General features: G+C 39.6%; 1 protein-coding gene across 2 annotated transcripts in view; it reads left to right on the top strand.

Annotated features, from left to right (window-relative positions):
* Window positions 1-13819: 13819 nt before the first annotated feature.
* The window catches only part of NVL (nuclear VCP like), a 110452-nt gene continuing 99757 nt past the window's right edge, over window positions 13820-24514 (top strand). The window contains exons 1-4 of one of the 2 annotated variants that reach the window (XM_057726899.1): window positions 13820-13961; window positions 18182-18255; window positions 20018-20070; window positions 20152-20251. In XM_057726899.1, coding sequence (XP_057582882.1) covers window positions 13905-13961; window positions 18182-18255; window positions 20018-20070; window positions 20152-20251 — 284 coding nt within the window. In that variant the 5' untranslated portion in view covers window positions 13820-13904. The remainder of the gene's footprint in view (window positions 13962-18181; window positions 18256-20017; window positions 20071-20151; window positions 20252-24514) is intronic. The other variant, XM_057726900.1, reaches the window with a different exon arrangement.

The raw sequence follows: 24514 nt of genomic DNA, 5'->3' as shown, positions 1-24514 counted from the left end.
GTAATATTCCATTGTATATATATACCACATCTTTTTTATATCCATTCATCTGTTGGTGGACATTTAGGTTGCTTCCATGTCCTGGCTACTGTAAATAGTGCTGCAATGAACATTGGGGTGCATGTATCTTTTTGAATTATGGAGTTCTCTGGGTATACGCACAGTAGTGGGATTGCTGGGTTATACGGTAATTCTATTTTTAGTTTTTCAAGCAACCCCCATAGTGGCTGTATCAATTCACATTCCCACCAATAGTGCAAGAGCATTCCCTTTTCTCCACTCCCTCTCCAGCATTACTGTTTGTAGATTTTCTGATGATGCCCATTCTAAACCATGTGAGGTGATACCTCATTGTAGTTTCGATTTGCATTTCTCTAATAATTAGCGATGTTGAGCGGCTTTTCATGTGCCTCTTGGCCATCCGTATGTCTTCTTTGGAGAAATGCCTATTTTGGTCTTCTGCCCATTTTTTGATTGAGTTATTTGTTTTTTTTGATATTGAGCTGCATGAACTGTTACATATTTTGGAGGTTAATCCTTTGTCTGTTGATTCATTTGCAAATATTTTCACCCATTCTGAGGGTTGTCTTTTCATCTTGTTTACAGCTTCACTTGCTGTGCAAAAGCTTTGAAGTTTCATTAGGTCCCACTTGTTTATTTTTGTTTTTATTTCCATTACCCTAGGAGGTGGGTCAAAAAAGATCCTGCTGTGGTTTATGTCAAAGAGTGTTCTTCCTATGTTTTCCTCTAGGAGTTTTATAGTGTCTGCCCTTACATTTAGCTCTTTAATCCATTTTGAGTTTATTTTTGTGTATGGTGTTAGGGAGTGTTCTCATTTCATTCTTTTACATGTAGCTGTCCAGTTTTCCCAGCACCACTTATTCACGAGGCTGCCTTTTCTCCATTGTATATCCTTACCTCCTTTGTCATAGATTAGCTGACCATAGTTTATCTCTGGGCTTTCTATCCTGCTCCATTGATCTATATTTCTGTTTTTGTGCCAGTACCATACTGTCTTCATTACTGTAGCTTTGTAGTATAGTCTGAAGTCAGGGAGTCTGATTCCTCCAGCTCCGTTTTTTTCCCTCAAGATTGCTTTGGCTATTCGGGATCTTTTCTGTCTCCCTACAAATGTTAGGATTTTTTGTTCTAGTTCTGTAAAAAATGCCATTGGTAATTTGATAGGGATTGCATTGAATCTGTAAATTGCTTTGGGTAGTATAGTCATTTTCACAATGTGGATTCTCCCAATCCAAGAACATGGTATATCTCTACATCTGTTTGTGTCATCTTTGATTTCTTTCATTAGTGTCTTATAGTTTTCTGAGTACGGGTCTTTTACTTCCTTATTAGGTTTATTCCTATGTATTTTATTCTTTTTGTTGCAATGGTGAATGGGATTGTTTCCTTAATTTCTCTCTTATCTTTCATTGTTACTTCATAAGAATGTAAGTGATTTCTGTGTGTTAATTTTGTGTCCTGCAACTTTACCAAATTCATTGATTAGTGCAAGTAGTTTTCTGGTGGCCTCTTTAGGATTTTCTGTGTATAGTATCATGTCATCTGTGAACAGTGACAGTTTTACTTCTTTTCCAATTTGGATTTCTTTTATTTCTTTTTCTTCTCTAATTGCTGTGGCAAGGAATTCCAAATCTATGTTGAATAGTAGTGGCGAGAGTGGACATCCTTGTCTTGTTCCTGATCTTAGAGGGAATGGTTTCAGTTTTTCACCATTGAGAATGATGTTTGCTGTGGGTTTGTCATATATGGTCTTTATTATGTTGAGGTAGGTTCCCTCTATGCCCACCTTCTGGAGAGTTTTTATCATAAATGGGTGTTGAGTTTTGTCAAAAGCTTTTTCTGCATCTATTCAGATGATCATATAGTTTTTATCCTTCCATTTGTTAATATGGTGTATCACATTGATTGATTTGTGTATATTGAAGGATCCTTGCATTCCAGGGATAAACCCCACTTGATCATGGTGTGTGATCCTTTTAATGTGTTGTTGGATTCTGTTGGCTAGTATTTTGTTGAGGATTTTTGCATCTAATTCATCAGTGATATTGGTCTGTAGTTTTCTTTTTTCATAGTATCTTTGTCTGGTTTTGGTATCAGGGTGATGGTGGCCTCATAGAATGAATTTGGGAGTGTTCCTCTCTCTGCAATTTTTTGGAAGAGCTAGAGAAGGATGGGAGTTAGGTCTTCTCTAAATGTTTGATAGAAGTCCCCTGTGAATCCATCTGGTCCTGGACTTTCGTTTGTTGGGAGATTTTTAATCACAGTTTCAATTTCATTACTTGTGATTGGTCTGTTCATAGTTTCTATTTCTTCCTGATTCAGTCTTGGAAGGTTATACCTTTCTAAGAATTTGTCCATTTCTTCCAGGTCATGCATTTTATTGGCATATAGTTGCTTGTGGTAGTCTTTTATGATGCTTTTTATTTCTGCAGTGTCTGTTGTAACTTCTGTTTCATTTCTAATTTTATTGATTTGAGTCCTCTCCCTCTTTTTCTTGATGAGTCTGACTAAGGGTTTATCAATTTCTTTATCTTCTCAAAGAACCAGCTTTTAGTTTTATTGCTCTTTGCTATCATTTTCTTTATTTCTATTTCATTTATTGCTGCTCTGATCTTTATGATTTCCTTCCTTCTACTCACTTTGGTTTTTGTTTGTTTTTCTTTCTCTAGTTTCTTTAGGTGTAAGGTTAGATTGTTTATTTGAGATTTTTCTTGTTTCTTGAGGTACGATTGTATTGCTATAAACTTCCCTCTTAGAACTGCTTTTGCTGCAACCCATAGGTTTTGGATTGTGTTTTCATTGGCATTTTTCTCAAGGTATTTTCTGATTTCTTCTTTGATTTCTTCAGTGATCTCTTGGTTATTTAGTAGCATATTGTTTAGCTTCCATGTGTTTATGTTTTTTTTACAGTTTTTTTCCCCTGTAATTGACTTCTAATCTTGTAACACTGTGGTTGGAAAAGTTGCTTGATATAATTTCAATTTTCTTAAGTTTACCAAGGCTTGATTTGTGACCCAAGATGTGATCTATCCTGGAGAATATTCCTTGTGCACTTGAGAAGAAAGTGTAATCTGCTGTTTTCGAACTCAATGTCCTATAAATGTCAATTAAATCTAGCTGGTCTATTGTGTCAGTTAAAGCTCGTGTTTCCTTATTAATCTTCTGGCTGGATGATCTGTCCATTGGTGTAAGTGGGGTGTTAAAGTCTCCCACTATTATTGTGTTACTGTTGATTTCCTCTTTTATAGTTGCTAGCATTTGCTTTATGTATTGAGGTGCTCCTATGTTGGGTGCATATATATTTACAATTGTTATGTCCTCTTCTGGATTGATCCCTTGATCATTACGTAGTGTCCTTTCTTGTTTCTTGCAACATTCTTTATTTTAAAGTCTATTTTTTCTGTTATGAGTATTGCTACTCCAGCTTTCTTTTGATTTCCATTTGCATGAAGTATCTTTTTCCAACCCTTCATTTTCAGTCTGCATGTGTCCCTAGGTCTGAAGTGTATTTCTTGTAGACAGCATATATATGGGTCTTGTTTTTGTATCCATTCAACCAGTCTGTGTCTTTTGGTTGCAGTATTTAATCCATTTACATTTAAGGTAATTATCGACATATATGTTCCTTTTACCATTTTCTTAATTGTTTTGTTTTTGTTTCTGTAGGTCCTTTTCTTCTCTTATGTTTCCCACTTAGAGACATTCCTTTAGCATTTGTTGTAGGGCTGGTTTGGTGGTGCTGAATTCTTTTAGCTGTTGCTTTTCTGTAAAGTTTTTGATTTCTCCATCGAATCTGAATGAGATCCTTGCTGGGTAGAGTATTCTTGGTTGTAGGTTCTTCCCTTTCATCACTCTAAATATATCTTGCCACTCCCTTCTGGCTTGCAGAGTTTCTGCTGAGAAATCAGCTGTTAACCTTATGGGAATTCCCTTATATGTTTTCGTTTTTCCTTTGTTGCTTTTAATAATTTTTCTTTGTCTTTAATTTTTGTCACTTTGACTACTATGTGTGTGTTGGCATGTTTCTCCTTGGGTTTATCCTGCATGGGACCCTCTGCACTTCCTGGTCTTGGATGGCTATTTCCTTTCCCATATTAGGGAAGTTTTCAAATATAATCTCTTCAAATATTTTCTTGGGTCCTTGCTCTCTCTCATCTCCTCTGGGACCCCTAAAATGTGAATGCTGGTGTGTTTAATGTTGTCCCAGAGGTCTCTTAGGCTGTCTTCATTTCCTTTCATTCTTTTCTCTTTATTCTTTTCCGCATCAGTGATTTCCACCATTCTGTCTTCCAGGTCACTTATCCGTTCTTCTGCCTTAGTTATTCTGCTATTGGTTCCTTCTAGTGTATTTTTCATTTCAGTTATTGTATTGCTTATCTCTGTTTGTTTGCTCTTTAATTCTTCTAGGTCTTTGTTAAACTTTTCTTGCATCTTTTTGATCTTTGCATCCAGTCATTTTTCAAAGTTCTGGATCATCTTCACTATCATTATTCTGAATTCTTTTTCTGGAAGGGTACCTATCTCCACTGCATCTAGTTGTTTTTTCTGGGGTTTTATCTTGTTCCTTCATTTGGTAAAAAGTCCTCTGCCTTTTCATTTTCTCTATCTTTCTGTGGCAGTGGTTTTCATTCCACAGCCTGCAGGAGTATAGTTTTTCTCACTACCACTGTCTGCCCTCTGGTGGATGACGCTATCTAAGAGGCTTGTGCGTACTTCCTGATGAGAGGCACTGGTGGGGGGGAGGGCTGGGTGTTGCTCTGTTGGGTGGAGCTCAGGAAAACTTTAATCCACTTGTCTGTTGATGGTTGGGGCTGAGTTCCCACCCTGTTTGTTTTTTGACCTGAGGTAACCCAGCACTGGAGCTTTCAGGCTCATTGGGGGGGCTAATGGCAGACTCCGGGAAAGCTCACACAAATGAGCACTTCCCAGAACCCCCACCACCAGCATACTCATCCCTGTGGTGAGCCACAGCCACCCTCACCTCTGCAGGTGACCCTCCAACACCAGCAGGTAGGTCCAATTCAGTCTCCTATGGGGTCACTGCTCCTTCCCCCATGTCCTGGTACACACAGTACTTGTTGTGTGCCTGCCAAGAATGGAGTCTCTGTTTCCCCCAGTCCTGTGGAGGTCCTGCAATCAAATCCCACTGGCCTTCAAAGTCTGATTCTCTGGAGATTCCTCCTCCTGTTGCAAGATCCCCAGGTTGGGAAGGCTGATATGGGACTCAGAACCCTCACTCCAGTCAGTGGACTTCCATGGTATAACTGTTTTCCAGTTTGAGAGTCACCCACCCAGCAGTTATGAGATTTGATTTTATCACAATTGTGCCCCTCCTATCACCTCATTGCACCTTCTCCTCTGTCTCTGGATGTGGGGTGTCTTCTTTGGTGAGTTCAGATGTTTTCTTGTTGATGATTATTCAGCAGTTAGTTGTGATTCCAGCACTCTTGCAAGAGGGATTGAGCGCATGTCCTTCTACTCTGCCATATCGAACCATCCTCAAAAGCAAGATTTTGAAGAAATATTTGCACACCAATGTTCATGGCAGTATTATTCACAATAGCAAAGAGATGAAAACAATCCAAATGTCCCTTGACAGATAAATGGATAAAGAAAATAGGTATACAACAGAATATTATTCAGCCTTTCAAAAGAAGGATATCCTGTCACATGCTATAACATAGATAAACCTTTATGATATTATGGTAAATTGAAATAAGCCTACCACAAAAAGACAAATACTGAATGATTCCACTTATATGAGATACTCCAGTAGTCAAAGTCATAGAAACAGAAAGTAGAATGGTGATTTCCAGGGGATGGGTTGAAGAGGAAATGGGGACTTTTTGTTCAATGCATACAGAGTTTCACTTTTGCAAGAGGGAAAAGTTCTAGAGTTCTATTGCCCAACAGTGTTAATATGGTTAACTCTACTGAAATGTACACTTAGAAATGGTTAAGATGGTAAATTCTGTTATATGTTTTTTACTAAAATTTAAAATGTTTTAAAATGAAGCAAAAATGAAGACATTCCCAGATAAAAACTGAGAGATTTCTTTGCCAGTAGACCTGCCTTACAAAAAAGGTAAAGGGTGTCAGTCCTTTAGGCTGAAATGAAGGACATTAATTTGAAACCTTATAAGGAAATAAAGAATTCCGGTAAAAGTAACTACATATGTAAATTTAAAAGTCAGTATTAATTTAATTTTGGCTTGTAATTCTTCTTTCTTTCCTATATGATTTAAAATACAGTTACATAAAACTTTAATTATAAATCTATTGATAGGCACCCAATGTGTAAATATGTGATATGTGACAACGTAATGAAGGAGACAAAGCTATATATAGAGTAGCAGCAAAGTTTTTGTATTCTGTTGAAATTAAGTTGATATCCGAAGTAGATTGTTATAAATTAAGATGTTTAATTGTACTTCCCAGGGCAACCATTAAGAAATTAACTCTAGCAAACTCCCTGATGGCGCAGCGGTTAAGAATCCACCTGCCAGTGCAGGGGACACAGGTTAGAACACTGGTCCAGAGAGATCCCACATACTGCAGAGCAACTAAGCCCGTGCACCTCAACTACTGAGCCTGTAGTCTAGAGCCTGTGAGACACAACTACTGAAGGCTGCACCCCTAGAGCCCGTGCTCTACAATGAAGAGTATCCCCTGCTTGCCACAACTAGAGAAAGCCCGCATTCAAGAGCAAAGACGAAACATAGCCAATAAATAAATAAATAAATAAATAGGTAAATAAATAAAATAACTCTAGCGAAATACATATCAAAATCACAATGAGATATCATTTCACACCCACTCAGATGGCTGTAATTAAAAAATAAATAGACAGAAAATAAGTTTGGGGAGGATATGGAGAGATTAGAACCTTCATACACTGACTGTGGGAATGTAAAATAGTGCTGCTCCTATGGAAAACAGTTTTGGTGTTCTACAAAAAGATAAACATTGAATTCCCACATGACCTAGCAGTCCCAATCTTAGGTATATACCCAAGGAAACTGAAATCAGGTATTCATGTAAATAAATGAATTCATTGTGTACAAATGCTTATAGCAGCATTATTCTTACAAGCTAAAGAGATGAAATAATCCTAATACTAATCAACTAATGGTAAGTAAAATGTGACATATCTGTACAATGGAATATTATTCAATTACAGAAAGGAATGAATGTACATGCTGTATCTGGATAAACCTTGGAAAAAAACTATGCTGAGTGAAAGAAGCCAGACACAAAAAGTTACATATTTTATGATTCTATGCATATGAAATATCCATAATGGGCAAATCCATAGAGGTAAAAAGTAGCTTAGTGTTTTCCAGGGGCTGGGTAAAGGGAGAAATTGGGAGTGATTGCTTAAGGGGCATAGGGCTTCTTTTGAGGCTGATGAAAATGTTCTTGAACTGTGTATTCATGATACTGGCCCAACACTGTAAATATACTAAAAGCTACTAAATTTTATCTCTGATATAGTTAAAATGTTAATTTTATCTCAATTTTTAAAATATTAAATTATACACTTAAAATGGATGCATTTTATTATAGATAAAAGATACCTCGATAGAGTTTTTTTTTTTTGAGTAATGATATTGAATTCTTTTTTTTTTTAATTTTATTTATTTATTTATTTTTTTGGGGGGTACACCAGGTTCAATCAACTGTTTTTATACACATATCCCCGTATTCCCTCCCTTCCTTGACTCCCCCGCCTTGAGTCCCCCCCACCGTCCCTGCCCCAGTCCTCTAAGGCATCTTCCATCCTTGAGTTGGACTCCCTTTGTTATACAACAACTTCCCACTGACTATCTATTTTACAGTTGGTAGTATATATATGTCTGTGCTACTCTCTCGCTTCTTCTCAGTTTCCCCTTCACCCCCCCGCCCCCTCCCATACCTCGAGTTCTCCAGTCCATTCTCTGTATCTGCTTCCTTGTTCTTGTCACTGAATTCATCAGTACCATTTTTAGATTCCGTATATGTGAGTTAGCATACAATATTTGTCCTTCTCTTTCTGACTTACTTCACTCTGTATGACAGATTGTAGTTCTATCCACCTCATTACATATAGCTCCATCTCATCCCTTTTTATAGCTGAGTAATATTCCATTGTGTATATATGCCACATCTTCTTTATCCATTCATTTGTTGATGGGCATTTAGGTTGCTTCCATGTCCTGGCTATTGTAAACAGTGCTGCAATAAACATTATGGTACAAGTTTCTTTTGGGATTATGGTTTTCTTTGGGTATATGCCCAGGAGTGGGATTACTGGATCATATGGTAGTTCTATTTGTAGTTTTTTAAGGAACCTCCAAATTGTTTTCCATAGTGGCTGTACCAACTTACAGTCCCACCAACAGTGCAGGAGAGTTCCCTTTTCTCCACACCCTCTCCAACATTTGTGGTTTCCAGACTTTGTGATAATGGCCATACTGATCGGTGTGAGGTGATACCTCATTGTGGCTTTGACTTGCATTTCTCTGATGATGAGTGATGTTGAGCATCTTTTCATGTGTTTGTTGGCCATCTGTATGTCTTCTTTGGAGAAATGTCTATTTAGGTCTTCTGCCCATTTGTGGATTGGGTATGATATTGAATTCTTATTCAACAATCTTCTGCTCTTTTTTGGCCATTTGTTCTTTCACATAAACCTGAGACTCAACTTTTGAAATTCCTCCAAATTACCCAAATTAATATTGGTTGTGAATGACAGAAATCTCAAATCATGGTGATTTAAACAAGAAAGAAGTATATTTTCTCTCTTTCTGTTCCTGGAACAGGTCAACTTCTTTCCTGCTTTAGGGACTTTGCACACCCTATCAGAAATTCTCTTTCAAGAACCAGTTCCTGCTATCCTTAAGGTTCTCATATGTCACATTCTCAGAAATTCTTCTGCTGACTACTGAGACTGAGGTAGGTTGCCTTTGCTATTCTCTATCACAGTACCCTGATTTTGTCACAATTTTCGTTCATTTACTTAGCAATTATTCACTGAAAACCTTCTATATAAAAGGTACTGTTCCAAGGGCTATGAAATCCTCATTATTTGTCATCATTGTAATTATATGTTTACTGTTTTGCCAGCTCACTGCCTGACCCTCTCACTAGAACATAAGTTCCAAGGCCATATCAGTTTGATCATCACTGTATCCTCTGACTTTAGCATAGTAACTGCCATATAGTAGACAATAAACATTTGTAGATCAAATGCATAAAATGCCAGCTCAAATATTATTTTTATTCTATTCATGATTAGGGACATGAATGAGGCATTCATCTCAAAGGAGGACAAATAATTAGAAATCAGAATTATTGGCCTTTACAAAATAAATCAAATCAAAGATTTTTTTTCTTAACCTCAGAAAACATGAATACAGACTCAGTCTCCAGCTCCAAGTAAGCAGGTAACCTCCCTTTTAAATCTTGGTAAAGAACCTCGGCCACACACACTCTCACCTTTTTTCTCCATGTTCCTGTTATACAATGATGACCATATAATTCATTGTCCAAATTGGAATCTTTATGAGAAAGAAAGGTGAGAAACTGAATATACGAATGAACAATGGCAAGACTATGTAACAAAAACAAAGCAACAACAACAAAACAATCCTCTGACTTATAATCTGCAGCAACCAAACCAGGAAGCCAGCCTGCTATCTACAAGTCGGACTTGTAGGAAGTCAGAACAATATCTCTAGCAAACAATCCATGAAGCCAAACAATAAACCCTGTAGCATTGGCCCCAAATGTCCAGGACTCCGTGGACAGCTTCTCTAATTTTTGTTCTCACTTCAAACATAGGACCCAACCAGAGAAAACCAAATATACTCTCCTAACTAGTCGCAGAGGATGACCTGCTTTTAGTTAGCCCTCCTACAGTTTCCCTGTACCAACAGTTTTCAATCAGGCCATATTTGAAACCTTCCCTTTTTCAGTTGTAAAGCTTTTCAAATCCTTTATCTGCCTTGGAGTCTCTGCCAAAATGTAAGTGATGGTGGCCAACTCCCTTGCTATTATTGCAAGCTCTGAATAGCCTTTGCCTGTTCTCATTTGGGTGACTTTCATTTATTTCCATAAAAGGAATAATATTAATAATTATGCTGGATTGAGAGGCAAAAATCAGGACTGTCTTGAGTAAATCAGGATGCAGATTACCCTAATTAAGAAGCACAATCAGATAGAGGCTGTTTGCTAGTGAGATGCAAAGTTTTGGAGAGCAAAGGTGTGATGAACAGGAGGTGAAATGTGACGTTACCACTAGGTGGGGTTGCACCATTTAAGAATGGAGGACAATTCAATTCCTGCAGGAAGTTCTTGAGATGTACACACACTCAGGTTACTATTTGGTAATCTTTTCGGTTTAAATGTATGGTAATGTAAAATCTGAACGCTGGAATTAATGTAAAATTGTCTTTAGGGCAATAACTACTGGACATAATTCCAGTGGAAAATGTACTAGAATGCCACTATTGATGCCTAGTATTAACTTACTTTCAATTATTGCCTAGTGCCCCTGATGCAGTAAAAAAGTAAAAAACCACACTCCTTGCCCTTAACAAGTTTGCATTCTAGAGTACTTCAGGTCCGAATGAGTTACACAATTTTCAGGGCCCAGTGCAAAATTCAAATAAGGGGCCCCTTCTTCAAACAGTATTAAGAATTTCAAGATAGCAACTGCAGAGTGTTAAACCAAGTGTGGAGCCCTTCTGAGCACAAAGGCCTTTGCAGCTGCATAGATCACACACCCATGAAACTGACCCTAAGTGTAGAACAGTACTCTCCAACAAATTGTAGACTAATAAACTATGCTGTTTGGTTTATGTCTTAATGCTGCTGAGCCCTTTAGCCTGTTTTATTCTATGTGGTACATTTGGTATGCACAAAATTAAATTACATTTAAAAAATTACTGGGCAATGAGTATATTTGTGCTATTTGCTGTAAGGAATCTTTGCTAAAGTTTCATATAATCAAGCATGTAAATACTTAATCTAATTTAAAATATTATAAAAGTTACAATTATAATTATTTTGCTTTACCCCATAAGACTCAAGTGCAGGGCAGGGACTTATACTTGTAGGTACTCAATAAATACTTATTGAATGAATGAAAGGAAGGTTCAGTGGGTGGTATTTTAATAGAGGGAAATATCAGGAAAGCTGTAAGGGAGATGGTTAGCTACGATGCTGCAACTCATAGGCTGGCCAGGAAGGACATTGTAGATATGAGGAAATGTCAGTGAAAGCAAAGTGCTATGTATAATTTATTTATCTGTTTATCATCATTGCCTTCCAGTAGAAATATAAGTCCCATAGAAGCAGGAAACTTTTGTGTTTCTTCATAGTTGTACTCAGTGCCTGTGACACAGTAAGCCTTCAATAAATATTCATTGGCTGAATACATGCAGGCAATGCTACTTAGCTAAAAGCAGAGTACCTTTATGGTGAAGAAGTAGGAAATGAAGTTGTAGCCACATTGCCCAATGTTTTTGAGGTAGCAGATAGGTGGGCTCTAGGCTAAGCATTTACAACTGGCCTGTTCACACCTCTGGGGTGAGAAGAAGATGAGCTCCAGGCCAGACATCCATTACCAGCTCCCTGTTTACACTTCCTAAGGCAAGAGACAACTGGGCTCCGGATTACATATTTATAACCAGACTCCTGTCTATATTTTGAGATTTGCACCTCGATATAAGAAACAGAAACAGGGTAAATAACTGGACATTTGGACACTTATGGCAGGGACAGAGGGGGCTAAACCCTATTAAGAGATCAAGAGGTCATACATTCCCCTTCTTTGGGACAAGGGAGACACTACACATGCGTAAAAGCCTTCATGGGGTCAAAAAGGCAGGGGATGCCAGACCATAATGTCTTGCTATCTCTCTCCCAGAGGCATTTGCGATAGGATCCATCTTAATTGAGGGGTGCATGCGCACCCAGGGGAGGGTCCAGGGGCAAATTAACCCTGGGGTCAAAACAATATGATTGGCCAAGAAGAAGACAAAGACCTGGAAGATTACCCCTTTATAAAGAATTTAAACTCCCCAAAGGCGTGACTCTGGGGACCGTTTCCCGAGCTTACCCATGTGTCTTTCTGCATGTACTTTGCTTTTCCAATAAACTTTTTTACTTTTCTCTTTACCTTCTGCCTCCTCACCTGAATTCATTCTTGACAAGAGAGGCAAGAACTAGGGACCCAGGGCCTAGCCTCTGGCCTCTGTGGTCCAGTGGTTAGGACTCCTGGTCTGGGAACTAAGAATCAAGATCTTGTTTCCAGCTACTGCTTGCTGCTTCTTGCTGCTGCCTGCTGCAAGCTGCTGCTTACTGCTGCCTGCGTCCGAAATCATTTTGAATATATCAGAATGAAAATCTGTACTTTACCCAGTGTACAGATAAGAACCATTAAAAAGGACAGTGATAAAAAAAAAAAAAGGACAGTGATATACTCTAAACTCTGAACAGAAAATAAGTCAGTGGTATCTGCTAGAAGATTACCTGCTGTCCACTGAAAAAATGCATAAACTGAAAGTTGAGGAGCACTATAACCCAGGAACCAGCCTCTCAGATAGCTCTGTGAAACTATTCCAAAGAGGTGAGAGAGGAGCCAGGATACACAGGAAGTTTTGCTGAAAACAAAAATAAAAATGTGTAGTTGAACATCAAAAGATTACTGCTAATCACAAAAACCAGACATCTCAAGTCAGTGATTTTAGTGCTTTTTTTATGTACAGGAAGATGCAAGTATCTGGGCTTATTGAAATTATACCTTTGATATGCACCTTAACGGTCTAGGGCCAGTATCCTGTTTTTCTCCATCCTGAATTTCTCTCAGGGTACACCATTGGGGGGCGGCAAGAGTGGCTGATGACTTTACGGCCATCCTTTATCCACACTGTCCACATCTCACCACCTTCTCTTAATTCCATCTCCTCTCCACACCTCAATACCCTACTTAGGCTGCACTTAGTATTGTCATAAGCCAAGCAAGACCTCAAATAAGAATACTGAAAACACGATTAAAACAAGCAAACAAACAGAAACTAAAACCAGTAAATTTTTTGATAATGGTTCCTTTATTCGTGTCTCCTTAGCTGCAAGATAAACTTCTTGGGGGCAAATACACACATTTAATAAAATTCTGGGCAGTTTCTAGGCCAAGATGGAGTCTGCCACTGGATGTGCTCAATAAATTATCTGTCAAAAACACCATAAGATCGAGTGATTTCCAAACGTAACAGATAGTTTGGTTATCTGGGTAAGCTAAATTTTCCTTCTCTTTTGAAACGAAGCCCCTTTGTTTGGTCTCAGTATCGTGGGTCACTGGGTGAGAAAGCAAGAAGCAGGGTGGCGGTGTTTTTTTATCCTAATCTAATCGCCCCAAGTATCTACTTTTGGTTTTGGTAAGATTCTAGATCAAGATGAACGTTACAGTCGCAAAGGGTGCGCCTGGAACAGCTAGAATCTGACAGACCAAACCCTTGACAAACAGATGCGGGTGACCACGCCCCCGCAGCAACCTCCCCGCAGCCTCGCAGGAACCTCCCAGCAGCCTCGCATGGACGTGTCCGCACAATTGGGAACAATAAAGTTGAACCTGTTCAAACGGGTCCTTGTCATCCAGGCCCTCTTGGACAAGCCTGTAAAATAAGACTCCTAGAAACTCCCTACTGCTTTCAAGTCTCCTCTGTGTTCTCGGTAGTTTTTTCCCTCACTAGCGATACAAAAGTCTTGAGAGGAACGGCGCGGGCTAGGCCGGCTGGGACGCATTTCTGGGGGCAGCTGGCCCGGCGATCGCTGCGGGCAGCCTTGGGGAGGTCCTCCGTTCACGTGAAGCCCAGGCTGTGGCGGCGGAGGCAGACGCGATGAAGCCCAGGCCCGCGAGGTTCGTGGATAATAAGCTGAAGCAGCGCGTCATCCAGGTGTGTATCCCGCACGGCCAGGCCTCATGGGGGTCCGCCTTCGCTGGCGAAGGGTACCCCAGGTCCTTTATCGGGGGTGGGGGGCGGCTCCCATATGGAACCCGACCAGCCGCCTGCTCCAGTCTGGGCTGTTGACAACTCTGCTGCTTCGCGGGTCGTTCAAGGCCTTGCCTCCCCACTGTGGGTTTCAAGGAGCAGCCCGGGACCGTGGGAGGCTGCAGCTTGATGGGGATTTGCCCGGATCTGCTTGACTTCAGTGCACATCCGGAAGGACGGTGGAGATGGCTTTTGAGTTTAAATCTTGTCTTGTGCAGTTGGGACGGAAACATTCTTCGAAAGCCCGTGTGCGTGAAGCGCTTTGGGGGCCCTAAAGAATACGTTAATTTTTATTCTCAGGAAATTGAGGTCAGATTGGGACATAGTAAAACAGGGACTCTGGATCTGACTTTATAATGGGCACTTTACTTACGGTTTTTTTCATTTTCGTAATCACCAGTGGAATGCATTGTGTGGTAAATGTCTTGGAATGGTACAGCACCCAGTCTTAGTTAGAAGGAGAGAAAGAGACTTTAGGAGCTATATACTCTCCTTGTTTTTCTTTTACTTTTTCGGCCACTATACAGTCTCCTTTTTGGATCTTTTTCTACCGTCTTTAAATGTTGGAAGTGCCTTGAGCACTTGTGCTCTTCTCTTCTCTTTCTTTATTCTTGTATTCTTCTCTTACTCATCCACACTTCTAGGTGATCTCATCCAGTCTAGTACCTTTAAATACTATTTATAATTCATAACTTCTGAATTTACATTATAATCCAATGCAGATGTTATCTTGAATTCCAGATTGATACATCCACCTGCCTACTCAGCATCTCCTCTTGAGTGTCTGTTAAGTGTTTCAACTTAACATATCAAACTAAACTTTTGATATTCTCCTCCAAACCTGTCCTTTTTTAGTGTTCTTTATTTCAGCAAATGACATCCCCATCCATCCATTTGTTAGGGCCAAAAACCTTAAGAATCATTCTGACTCTTGCTCCCTGTAACCAATTAATCAGCTACCTATTTGGCTTTACCCTCAAAATATACTTCACACCTAACCACTTTTTACCATTCCCTCTAACATCCTAGTCACAACCACACTCCCGATTAGACTCTTGCAATAACTTCCTAACTCATCTCTCTGATTCTGGTTTTACTTAAAGTCTTTTCCCCACAGAGCAGCCAGGGAGTTCCTTTTAGAGATAAAATTGGAGTTTGCCAGTACCCTGCTCAAAAACCTTTGGTGGACTTCTGGACACTTGGAATAAAATCCATTCTAAATAGCCCAATGTATTTTGGCCCGTCCACCTTTTTGTCCGTTGCTTTTTGTCCCTTTTGCTCTCTCTGTTGATTACACTATCCTATACACACAGACCTTTTCAAACATACCAAGCACAGGACTTTTGATCTTGCAATTCACTCACTCTCAATTACTCTCCCTCTGGATGTTCGTACAACTTGCTTCTTCACTTTATTCAGGTCTCTGAGCAGTGATTCCTAATGGGTAAATCTAGTGGCCTCTTCTCAGTCCTTGCCACACTTGACTGCTCTTCAGCATTTGACATTAGCAGTTTGCCTCTCTTGCTTTTACTTTGGTTCATTATAAAAGTAATAGGGGGACTTCCCTGGTGGCTCAGTGGTTAAGAATCCACCTTCCAATGCAGGGGACACGGATTCGATCCCTGTTCCGGGAAGATCCCACATGTCATGGAGCAACTAAGCCCGTGTGCCACAACTACTGAGCCTGTGCTCTAGAGCCTGCGAGCCACAACTGCATGCCTAGAGCCCATGCTCGACAACAAGAGAAGCCACTGCATTGAGAAGACTGAGCACCAGAAAGAAGAGTAGCCCCTGCTTGCCACAACTAGAGAAAGTCTGCATGCAGCAGCGAAGACCCAGTGCAACCAAAAAATAAATAATAAATAAAAATAAATTTATTTTTTTTAAAGTAATAGGTCCTTTTTTAAAACAAATTTATTCATTTATATATTTATTTATTGGCTGCGTTGGGTCTTAGTTGCTGCACACAGGCTTTCTGTAGTTGGGGTGAGCGAGGGCTACTCTTTGTTGCAGTGCACAGGCTTCTCATTGTGGTGGTTTCTCTTGTGGAGCATGGGCTCTAGACACTTGAGCTTCAGTAGTTGTGGCACTTGGGCTCAGTAGTTGTGGCTCGTGAGCTCTACAGTGCGGGCTCAGTAGTTGTGGCTCATGGGCTTAGTTGCTCTGAGGCATGTGGGATCTTCCCAGACCAGGGATCAAATCTGTGTTCCCTGCATTGGCAAGCAGATTCTTAAACCACTGTGTCACCAGGGAAGTCCAGTAATAGGTTCTTATCATTTAAAATAAAAGGAACTGGAGGGTATAAAATGAGAAGAAAGAATTTTTTTCATCTCCACTCCACTTCTCCACAGGTAAACATGGAGATTTCTGTTGTATCTTCTTTAAAATTGTGTATGCATGTATGTACTTATAGATGTACTGACTTTTTTTTTTAATCACATACATGGGCTCATCTGCATCTATACTGCTGCTTGCTTGTTTCACTTAGCAGTGTATTTTAGACATCTTCCCACAAGTAGTACACTTATCTCCTAGCATATTTGTTATCTGTTGCTGTATCACAAATTACTCTAAAATTTAGCAGATTAAAGTGGTGTTAGTGCTGTTGCTTTTGGATTTGCAGTGGATATGAGATATACATGTATATGTATAATGCAGGATTAACTGTGGTAAATGGCAGCACGCTATGGGAATTCAGAAAAGGGGAAGATAGACTGAAACAGTCTAGCTTTGGACACCTAGTCTTGTCATTGGAGGCACTGTCATTGCAGAGACTGTTCTCATGTGTTAGGGATCCTTCAGAAGAAATTGCTGTATGAAGTGGGGAACCTAGACTGGATAACTAGCAAGTATTGTAACTTGGAAGTAGATAGTTAGACATTCCAGGTTTGAAATCTGCCCCTGTAACTTATGTGCTGGTGAGCAAGTAAGTAACGTTTTGAAACCTCATATAAAATGGGGGAGACTAACATATACCTCCTAGCATTGTGAGTACTAAAAGAGATGTGTAAAAGACACCTAGAACAGGTTTACCAGGCCCTTGGTTTCTTAGTCATTTTTTTCATGGTGCTCCTAGGCCCAAAGTAGTCCTATTAGGTCTGTTTATTAAGTAGTTAGGTTCAAGCCACTTAGTAACTGTTTAGTCCAAATAACTTAGTAGCTTTTTGAAAAAATAATATACAAAAATGCCAGGAAAGTTAATACTTTTGTATTTCACTCTTAAGTAACCAGTTACTTACTAGTGGGATTTGTGTGCCCGTTGGGCAAGGTACAACTTCTCACACCTTGCAGTCACATTGACGCTGCTGCTCTCATTCCCTGTTCCACCTTGATTTTTATTACAGCAAATGCTGAAAACCCAATTTTGCAAAGATATGACATCATCAAAAGGTGAATTATTATTAAAACCATGAATTGTCTCAGGCTAGTGCAGTTGACCCTTGAACAGCGTGGGGGTTAGGGGCGCTGACACCCCCCCAACCCCGCTCAGTTCAAAATCTGCGTAAAACTTTACAGTTGATCCCCATGTCCGTGGTTCCTCATTTGCATATTCAACCAGTCCTGGATCCTGTTGTACTGTAATATGTATTTACTGAAAAAAAATCTGCTATAAGTGAACTGTTGCAGTTCAGTCCTGTGTTGTTCAGGGGTCGGCTGTAGTTCCTGCAGTGTTGGACAGGTGCCAGACATTACTGTGTTCCCTCAAATTTAAAACATCCCTTGGTACCCTTATGAGTTTAGTGCTTTGTTCTGATATACAAGAGTGAGTCAAAAATTATCTGCCCTTCAGTTATGTTAAAATTTTTATAAATTCTATAGCCATAGTGTGGGTAATTTTTGACTCACCATCGTATTTGGGAACCTAGGATTTAATAAGCCCTCACCTACTGCCTTATAGCTATTCTAGTTATTGCTTTTGTGTTGTCATAGTGATTAATAATGTTAAATTCTTTGATTCAGACTTAACAGTTATTTGGTGATTTTTATTTGTGTTTCCAGTATACTTTATTAATGAAGAGTTTACACTAAAGTATAACATGTTTGAATAGCTCAATTGCTAACTTGTTGATTAAAATCACTGAGCTTGAACTGTTGTTTTATATTTATCACGTTTTCTGTTTTAGTACCTCACCAGTAACAGATGCGGCAAATATGTGGACACTGGAGTCTTAGCATCTGATTTACAAAGAATGTACAGGTAAAGAAATGCAGTCTCCAGATTTTTGCTTTTTTTTTTTTTTTCTTCAGATTTTTGCTTTTTGTTTCTACCATTTTTGAAGTTTCCATCCTGCTTAAATTTCCAGTTTCTATTAACAGCTGCTAGCATTAGTTCACCAGTCCATACATGTAGAGTTGAGTCATTTACACAGACATTTATCAATAACCTTTTTCTGTGCAAAGAGCTGTTCTTCTTACTGAGGAAAATGGCTCTTTCTTATGCTTCAGCACCTTACTTTCTGTTCAGGAGCATTATTTCTTTTCTTGCTTCATTAAAAAATTAAAACCATCAGACATGATCTCCCTCAGCTTCCTGACTATCTTAAAAATGTCACTCATGTAGTCTTTCCACTGAAGATTAAATCCTTCTCTTGTACCTCTAATCCCACCTCTTCTGATTTCTTGCCTCATTAATTATCCCTGCTTTGTATATTTCATTGTCTCTATTTTCTTCTCTTCCTTAGTCTGTATATTAGTATATTATATTGTTAAGGCTGCCATTAAAAAGTATCACAGATTAGGTGGATTAAACAACAGAAATTTTATTCCTTAGTGTTGTGGAGACTTCAAGTTCACGATCTAGGCGTTGTCAGGACTGGTTTCCTTTGATGTCTCTCCTTGGCTTGCAGATGGCTGTCTTCTCCCTGTGTCTTTACATGGCCTTTCCTCTGTGTGTGTCTGTATCCTAATCTCTTATTCTCATAAAGAGACCAGTCATATTGGATTAGGGCCCACCCGTATGATTTCATTTTACCATAGTTACCTCTTTAAAGGCCCCGTCTCCAAATACAGTTACATCCTGAGGTAGAGGGTTAGGGCGTAAGCATGTGAATTTCGGAGGTGTGCAATTCAGCCCTTAACACTCTGCCCTCTTGCCCCTCAAAATTCATGTCTTTATTGTTTGCAAATATACTTCCTCCATCCCAGCAGCCCCAGAAGTCTTAACCAATTTCAGCATCAACTCTGAATCCAAAATCTCATCTAAATATCATCTAACTCAAGTATGGGTGTGACTGGAGGTATGATTCCTCCTGAGGCAAAATCCCTTTCCAGCTATGAACTTGTGAAGTCAGACAACAAGTTATCTGTTTCCAAAATATGATGATGGGACAGGCATAAGATAAACATTCTCATTCCAAAAGGGGAAAACTGGGAAGAAGAAAGGGGTCATGGTCTCAAGCAAATCTGAAACCTAGCAGGGCAGATTCCACTAGACTTTAAGGATAATTGTCTTTGACTCAGTGCTCTGTCCTGTTGGCTCACTAGGATGACTGCCCTGCTATTTGGAATGAAGTGAGAGACAGTGCCTCTCCCTGGGCCTGTGTCCCCTGGGTGCATGATGTCAGTGGCAGCCCTGCCAACTTCGGAGCCTCCTTTGGAGTCATTCTTCCCTTTTCTTCAAGGATAATGTGTTCATAGCTGCATTGCTCTTTTGGCCTGTCCTGTGGAATCCGAGAAGTCCAATAGCTTCCTTCATTTCATCTCTTCTCTGTCTTCTTTGGTACAACCTTGGCAATGTCGCTGCTGCTATAACCCTATTTCTAATCAAGAAAAATTACAATAGTAAAAATAGAAGTAAAAAATAGAAGTAAAAAAAAGAAGCTGTTTGAAAATAGGTTTATGGTCAGTGTGAATACAGTGACATAATTATTCACGCAAATTTATGTTCTCAATTTAGATTGAGGTTGAAAGGAAAATATTGGCAGAGACTGCTGTGCTAAACTTCTTGTTATGTTTTTCAGTATAGACTATGGTCGAAGAAAAAGAAATGCTTTTAGGATTCAGGTAGAAAAAGGTGAGTCTTTTAGTGTTAGAGCTGAATTATTAAAAAAGTCATAGAACTGGTTTAGCTCATAGCATTTTTCTTTTGTTTCAGTATTTAGCATAATTAGTAGTGAGAAAGAACTGAAGGATCTAACAGAATTAGAAGACGAACATCTGACCAAAAGAGCAAGACACGGTGAAGAGGATAATGAGTAAGGATTGCAGAATGGAGGGTTTTTTTAAAAAACATGAACCCTGTCACTTTCATTCCTTCTTGTAAAACTTTCAAGTAGGAAAACTTGGCTCTTCATTGCCAGTGAGGCCCTGCGGAATGCTTACCTGACCTCTCCAGACTTTTACTTCAGGCATACTGAATACTCACTGTTCCCCAAAGAGGTCAGATTCTTTGTGCCTTTGTGTGGGGTGGTTTTCTGTAGCTAGAATGTTCATTTCCCCTTCGTGAACTTTCAGCCTTCTGGAGTCAGCCTTCAAAAGGCTATGTTACTGCCTTTTCAGGCCTTTTTGGACTCTTCCTTTCTCAACGTTCCTTTAACTCCTAGATACAGATATTTAGTATAGCACGTCTGTCATATGGCATTGAGAGTACTGGTTTACATGTTTGCGTTACCAGCAAAACTGTCTCATTGGCTTTGTTTTTCTCTGCTCTAATACAATGCCAGGTACATAAAGAGGTGCGAATTAATTTTGTGTTTAAGAAGTAATATTGTTGAGTTTTTTATAACTATTGCAGTAAAATTGACATACTGATGAGGAAATTGAAACTTTCATGCTTGTAATTGCTTACTCTCCTCTATCTTGCAAAGGCCTGCTCGCCACTCTCAGTTAAACAGTAAAATGAATTACTAAGAGTGATCAGATAAGGGAAGAATGTCTCGCTCTCAGGCACCCACCCCAAGCCTTTGAGACCCTTTGCTGCACATAGACTTGTTAAGTGACCATTAACTTCAACCTGCAACCAATGTGAGAATGCAAATTGGGACCTTAGTCCTGATAGGAATGGAATGTCCGGCTCCTACAAGTTCCTGTTAGGACCCCCTTACTATGTGGGTAACCCATGGCAACTCCCGTGCTTTGTAACTGCCTGTGACCTATAGTAATTTGTAGCCAATCAGTTTGTACCAATTATAGCTGTATGTTTTAACCTATATAAGAAGATTCCCCTGAAACGGGGCCCCAGAATTTTGGAGCGTTAGCTCCTCTGGGTCCGCCGGCTTAATAAACCTGAGTTCTCCAACTCTCCGAGTGTTGTGCTTGGTTTCTTGTGGGATCAGTTTTTTTTCTGCAACAATACGACAAGCTGTACTTTTTTTTTTTTTAATAAATTTATATATTTATTTATTTTTGGCTGTATTGGGTCTTTGTTGCTGTGCACAGGCTTTCTCTAGTTGTGGTGAATGGGGGCTGCTCTTCATTGTGCTGGCTTCTTTTGTGGATCACAGACTCTAGGTGTGCAGGCTTCAGTAGTTGTGGCACTTGGGCTCAGTGGTTGTGGCTCGAGGGCTCTAGAGCACAGGCTCAGTAGTTGTGGCACACAGGCTTAGTTGCTTCGCGGCATATGGGATCTTCCCAGACCAGGACTCAAACCCATATCCCCTGCATTGGCAGGCAGATTCGTAACCACTGTGCCACCAGGGAAGTCCCTGTACATTTTTAAAGTGTACTATTCCTTGAGTTTTGACATGTGTATACTCGTTAAACCATCACCATAAGCAGGATACTGCATTCATCCCTCAATTCCACAAGTTTTCTTTTGCCCATTAGCAACTTATTCCTCCTTCCATCCATGTTCCAAGACAGCCATTGATTTGCTTTCTGTCACTATATGTTTACATTTTCTAGAATTTTATGTAAATGGAATTGTAGACTGTGTACTTTAAAAATTTGGATTCTTGGGGGCTTCCTAGGTGGCGCAGTGGGTAACAATCCACCTGCCAATGCAGGGGACATGGGTTTGATCCCTGCTCCAGGAAGATCCCACATGCTGCAGAGCAACTAAGCCCATGCACCACAACTGTTGAGCCTGTGCTTTAGAGCCCGTGAGCCACAACTGTTGAGCCCATGCGCTGCAACTACTGAAGCCCATGCACCTAGAGCCCATGCTCCGCAACAAGAGAAGCCACAGCAATGAGGAGCGTGCGCACCACAACGAAGAGTAGCCCCCACTCACTGCAACTAAAAGAAAGCCCACACACAGCAACAAAGACCCAACACAGCCAATAAAATAAATAAATAAATAATAAATAATTAAAAATAATTTTGGATTCTTGTCGCTCAGGGTAATGATTTTGAGATTTTTTTTTTTTAAAGATTATTTATGGCTGCTTTAGGTCTTCATTGCTGTGCGGGCTTTCTCTAGTTATGGGGAGCGGGGGGCTACTCTTTGTTGTAGTGCATGGGCTTCTCAGTGCTGTGGCTTCTCTTGTTGCAGAGCACCGGCTCTAGGCGCGTGGGCTTCAGTTGTTGCAGCATGCGGGCTCAGTAGTTGTGTGGCTCGCAGGCTCTAGTGCATAGGCTCAGTAGTTGTGGCACATGGGCTTATTTGCTCCAAGGCACGTGGGATCCTCCTGGACCAGGGCTCGAACCCATGTCCCCTGCATTGGCAGGCGGATTCTTAACCACTGCACCACCGGGGAAGTCCCATGATTTTGAGATTTAACAATGTTGTGTGTATCTATATTTCATTGCTTTTTATTCCTCTGTATGTATGTAATGCTGCTATTTTTTTTTATCTGTTTATTTGTTAATGGACAGTTGGGTTGTTTCCACTTTTTGGTTATTACAAATAAAGCTCCTTTGATCACTTATGTCCAGGAATTTGTATGAAGAGTGTTTTCATTTCCCTTGGTAAATATCTGGAAGTGAAATATGTGAGTCAAACTGCATCTTTAACTTTATAGAAAACTGCCAGACTGTTTTCTAGAGTGTTTGTACCATTTTACCTTTATATCAGCAGTATGTGAGAGTTCCTCTAGTTCACATATTACCAACATTTGGTATGGTCAGTCTTTAATTTTAGATAGTCTGTAAGTATGACATTAGCTATGAATTTTTTTAATAGGTTCCCTGTATCAGATTGAGAAAGTTTCCTAATATTCCTAGTTTTCTGGGAGGTTTTATCATGAATAGGTATAATATTTGTCGAATGCTTTTTATGCAGGTATTCAGAGATTTTATTATTGGCTTTCTCCCCTTGTTAATTTGGTGAATCACATTCATTTTTGAGTGTTAAGCCAGTCTTGCATTCCTGGACTAAACCCTGCTTGGTCCTAATATATTGTCTTTTTTATATATTTTAAAGTTCTATTTGCTAATCTTTTTCTGTAGGTGTTTGCATCTGTATTCTCATTGGTCCGAATTTTTTTTCTTTTTTTTTCAATATCTTTGTCAGGTTTTGGTATTAGAGTTATACTGGCCTCATAATATCAGTTGGAAAGTGGGTTTTTTGGTCTCTATTTTATGAAAATTTTGTGTAATGTTACTTGAATGTTTGTTAGAATTCATCCAGGCCTGAAGTCCTTGTGGAAAGGAATTTGATAACATTTAATTTTGCTAGATATAGGGCTTTCCTATTTTTTTTATTTCTTTTTCCTTTTTTTTTTTTTTTAACTGTTGGCTCCATTGGGTCTTCATTGCTGCATGCGGGCTTTCTCAAGTTGCAGCAAGTGGGGGCTACTATTTGTTGTGGTGCACAGGCTTCTCAATGAGGTGGCTTCTCTTGTTGTGGAGCACGGGCTCTAGGTGCGCGGGATTCAGCATTTGTAGCACGCAATCTCAGTAGTTGCAGCACTTGGGCCCCAGAGTGCTCAAGCTTCAGTAGTTTCAGTGCATGGGCTCAGTAGTTGTGGCATGAAGGCTGTAGGGCACGTAGGCTTCAATATTTGTGGCGTGCAGGCTCAGTAGTTGTGGCTCATGGGCCCAAGAGCACAGGCTCAATAGTTGTGGATCAGGGGCTTAGTTGCCCCATGGCATGTGGGATCTTCCTGGAGCAGGGCTCGAACCCATGTCCCCTGCATTGGCAGGCAGATTCTTAACCACTGTGCCACCAGGGAAGTCCCTTTTTTTGTTTTTTTAAATGTCAGCATTGGTAAATTGTACTTTTAAAGAAGTTTGTTCATTTTACCTAAGCTGTGGCATTTGTTAACATAGAGTTTTCAGAACATTCTGCTTTTTCATTTGGATTTACCATAGTTTTCATAACTGTTTCTACATTTGTGGACATTTAGTCGTTTCCAGTTTTGTACTATTTATATAAAATAAATAATCCTTTAATGCATATATCTTTGTACACATTTTTGTTTTTAACATTAAATTCATGAAGTGGTATTTCTGGGATCAAAAAGATTTATATTTTTGAGATTTCTGGTATATTTGGAATTGCCATCCAAAGAGAATTGCCTTGGTTTATATTCCCAACAGCTTTGTATAAAGAGTGCATTTCTCTGAATGCTTACAAT

This window comes from Hippopotamus amphibius, chromosome 3 (genome assembly GCF_030028045.1).
Source record: "Hippopotamus amphibius kiboko isolate mHipAmp2 chromosome 3, mHipAmp2.hap2, whole genome shotgun sequence".
NCBI classification, from domain to species: Eukaryota; Metazoa; Chordata; class Mammalia; order Artiodactyla; family Hippopotamidae; genus Hippopotamus; species Hippopotamus amphibius.
Note: the sequence above shows the minus strand (reverse complement) of the source record. Positions and strands in the feature narration are given on the sequence as shown.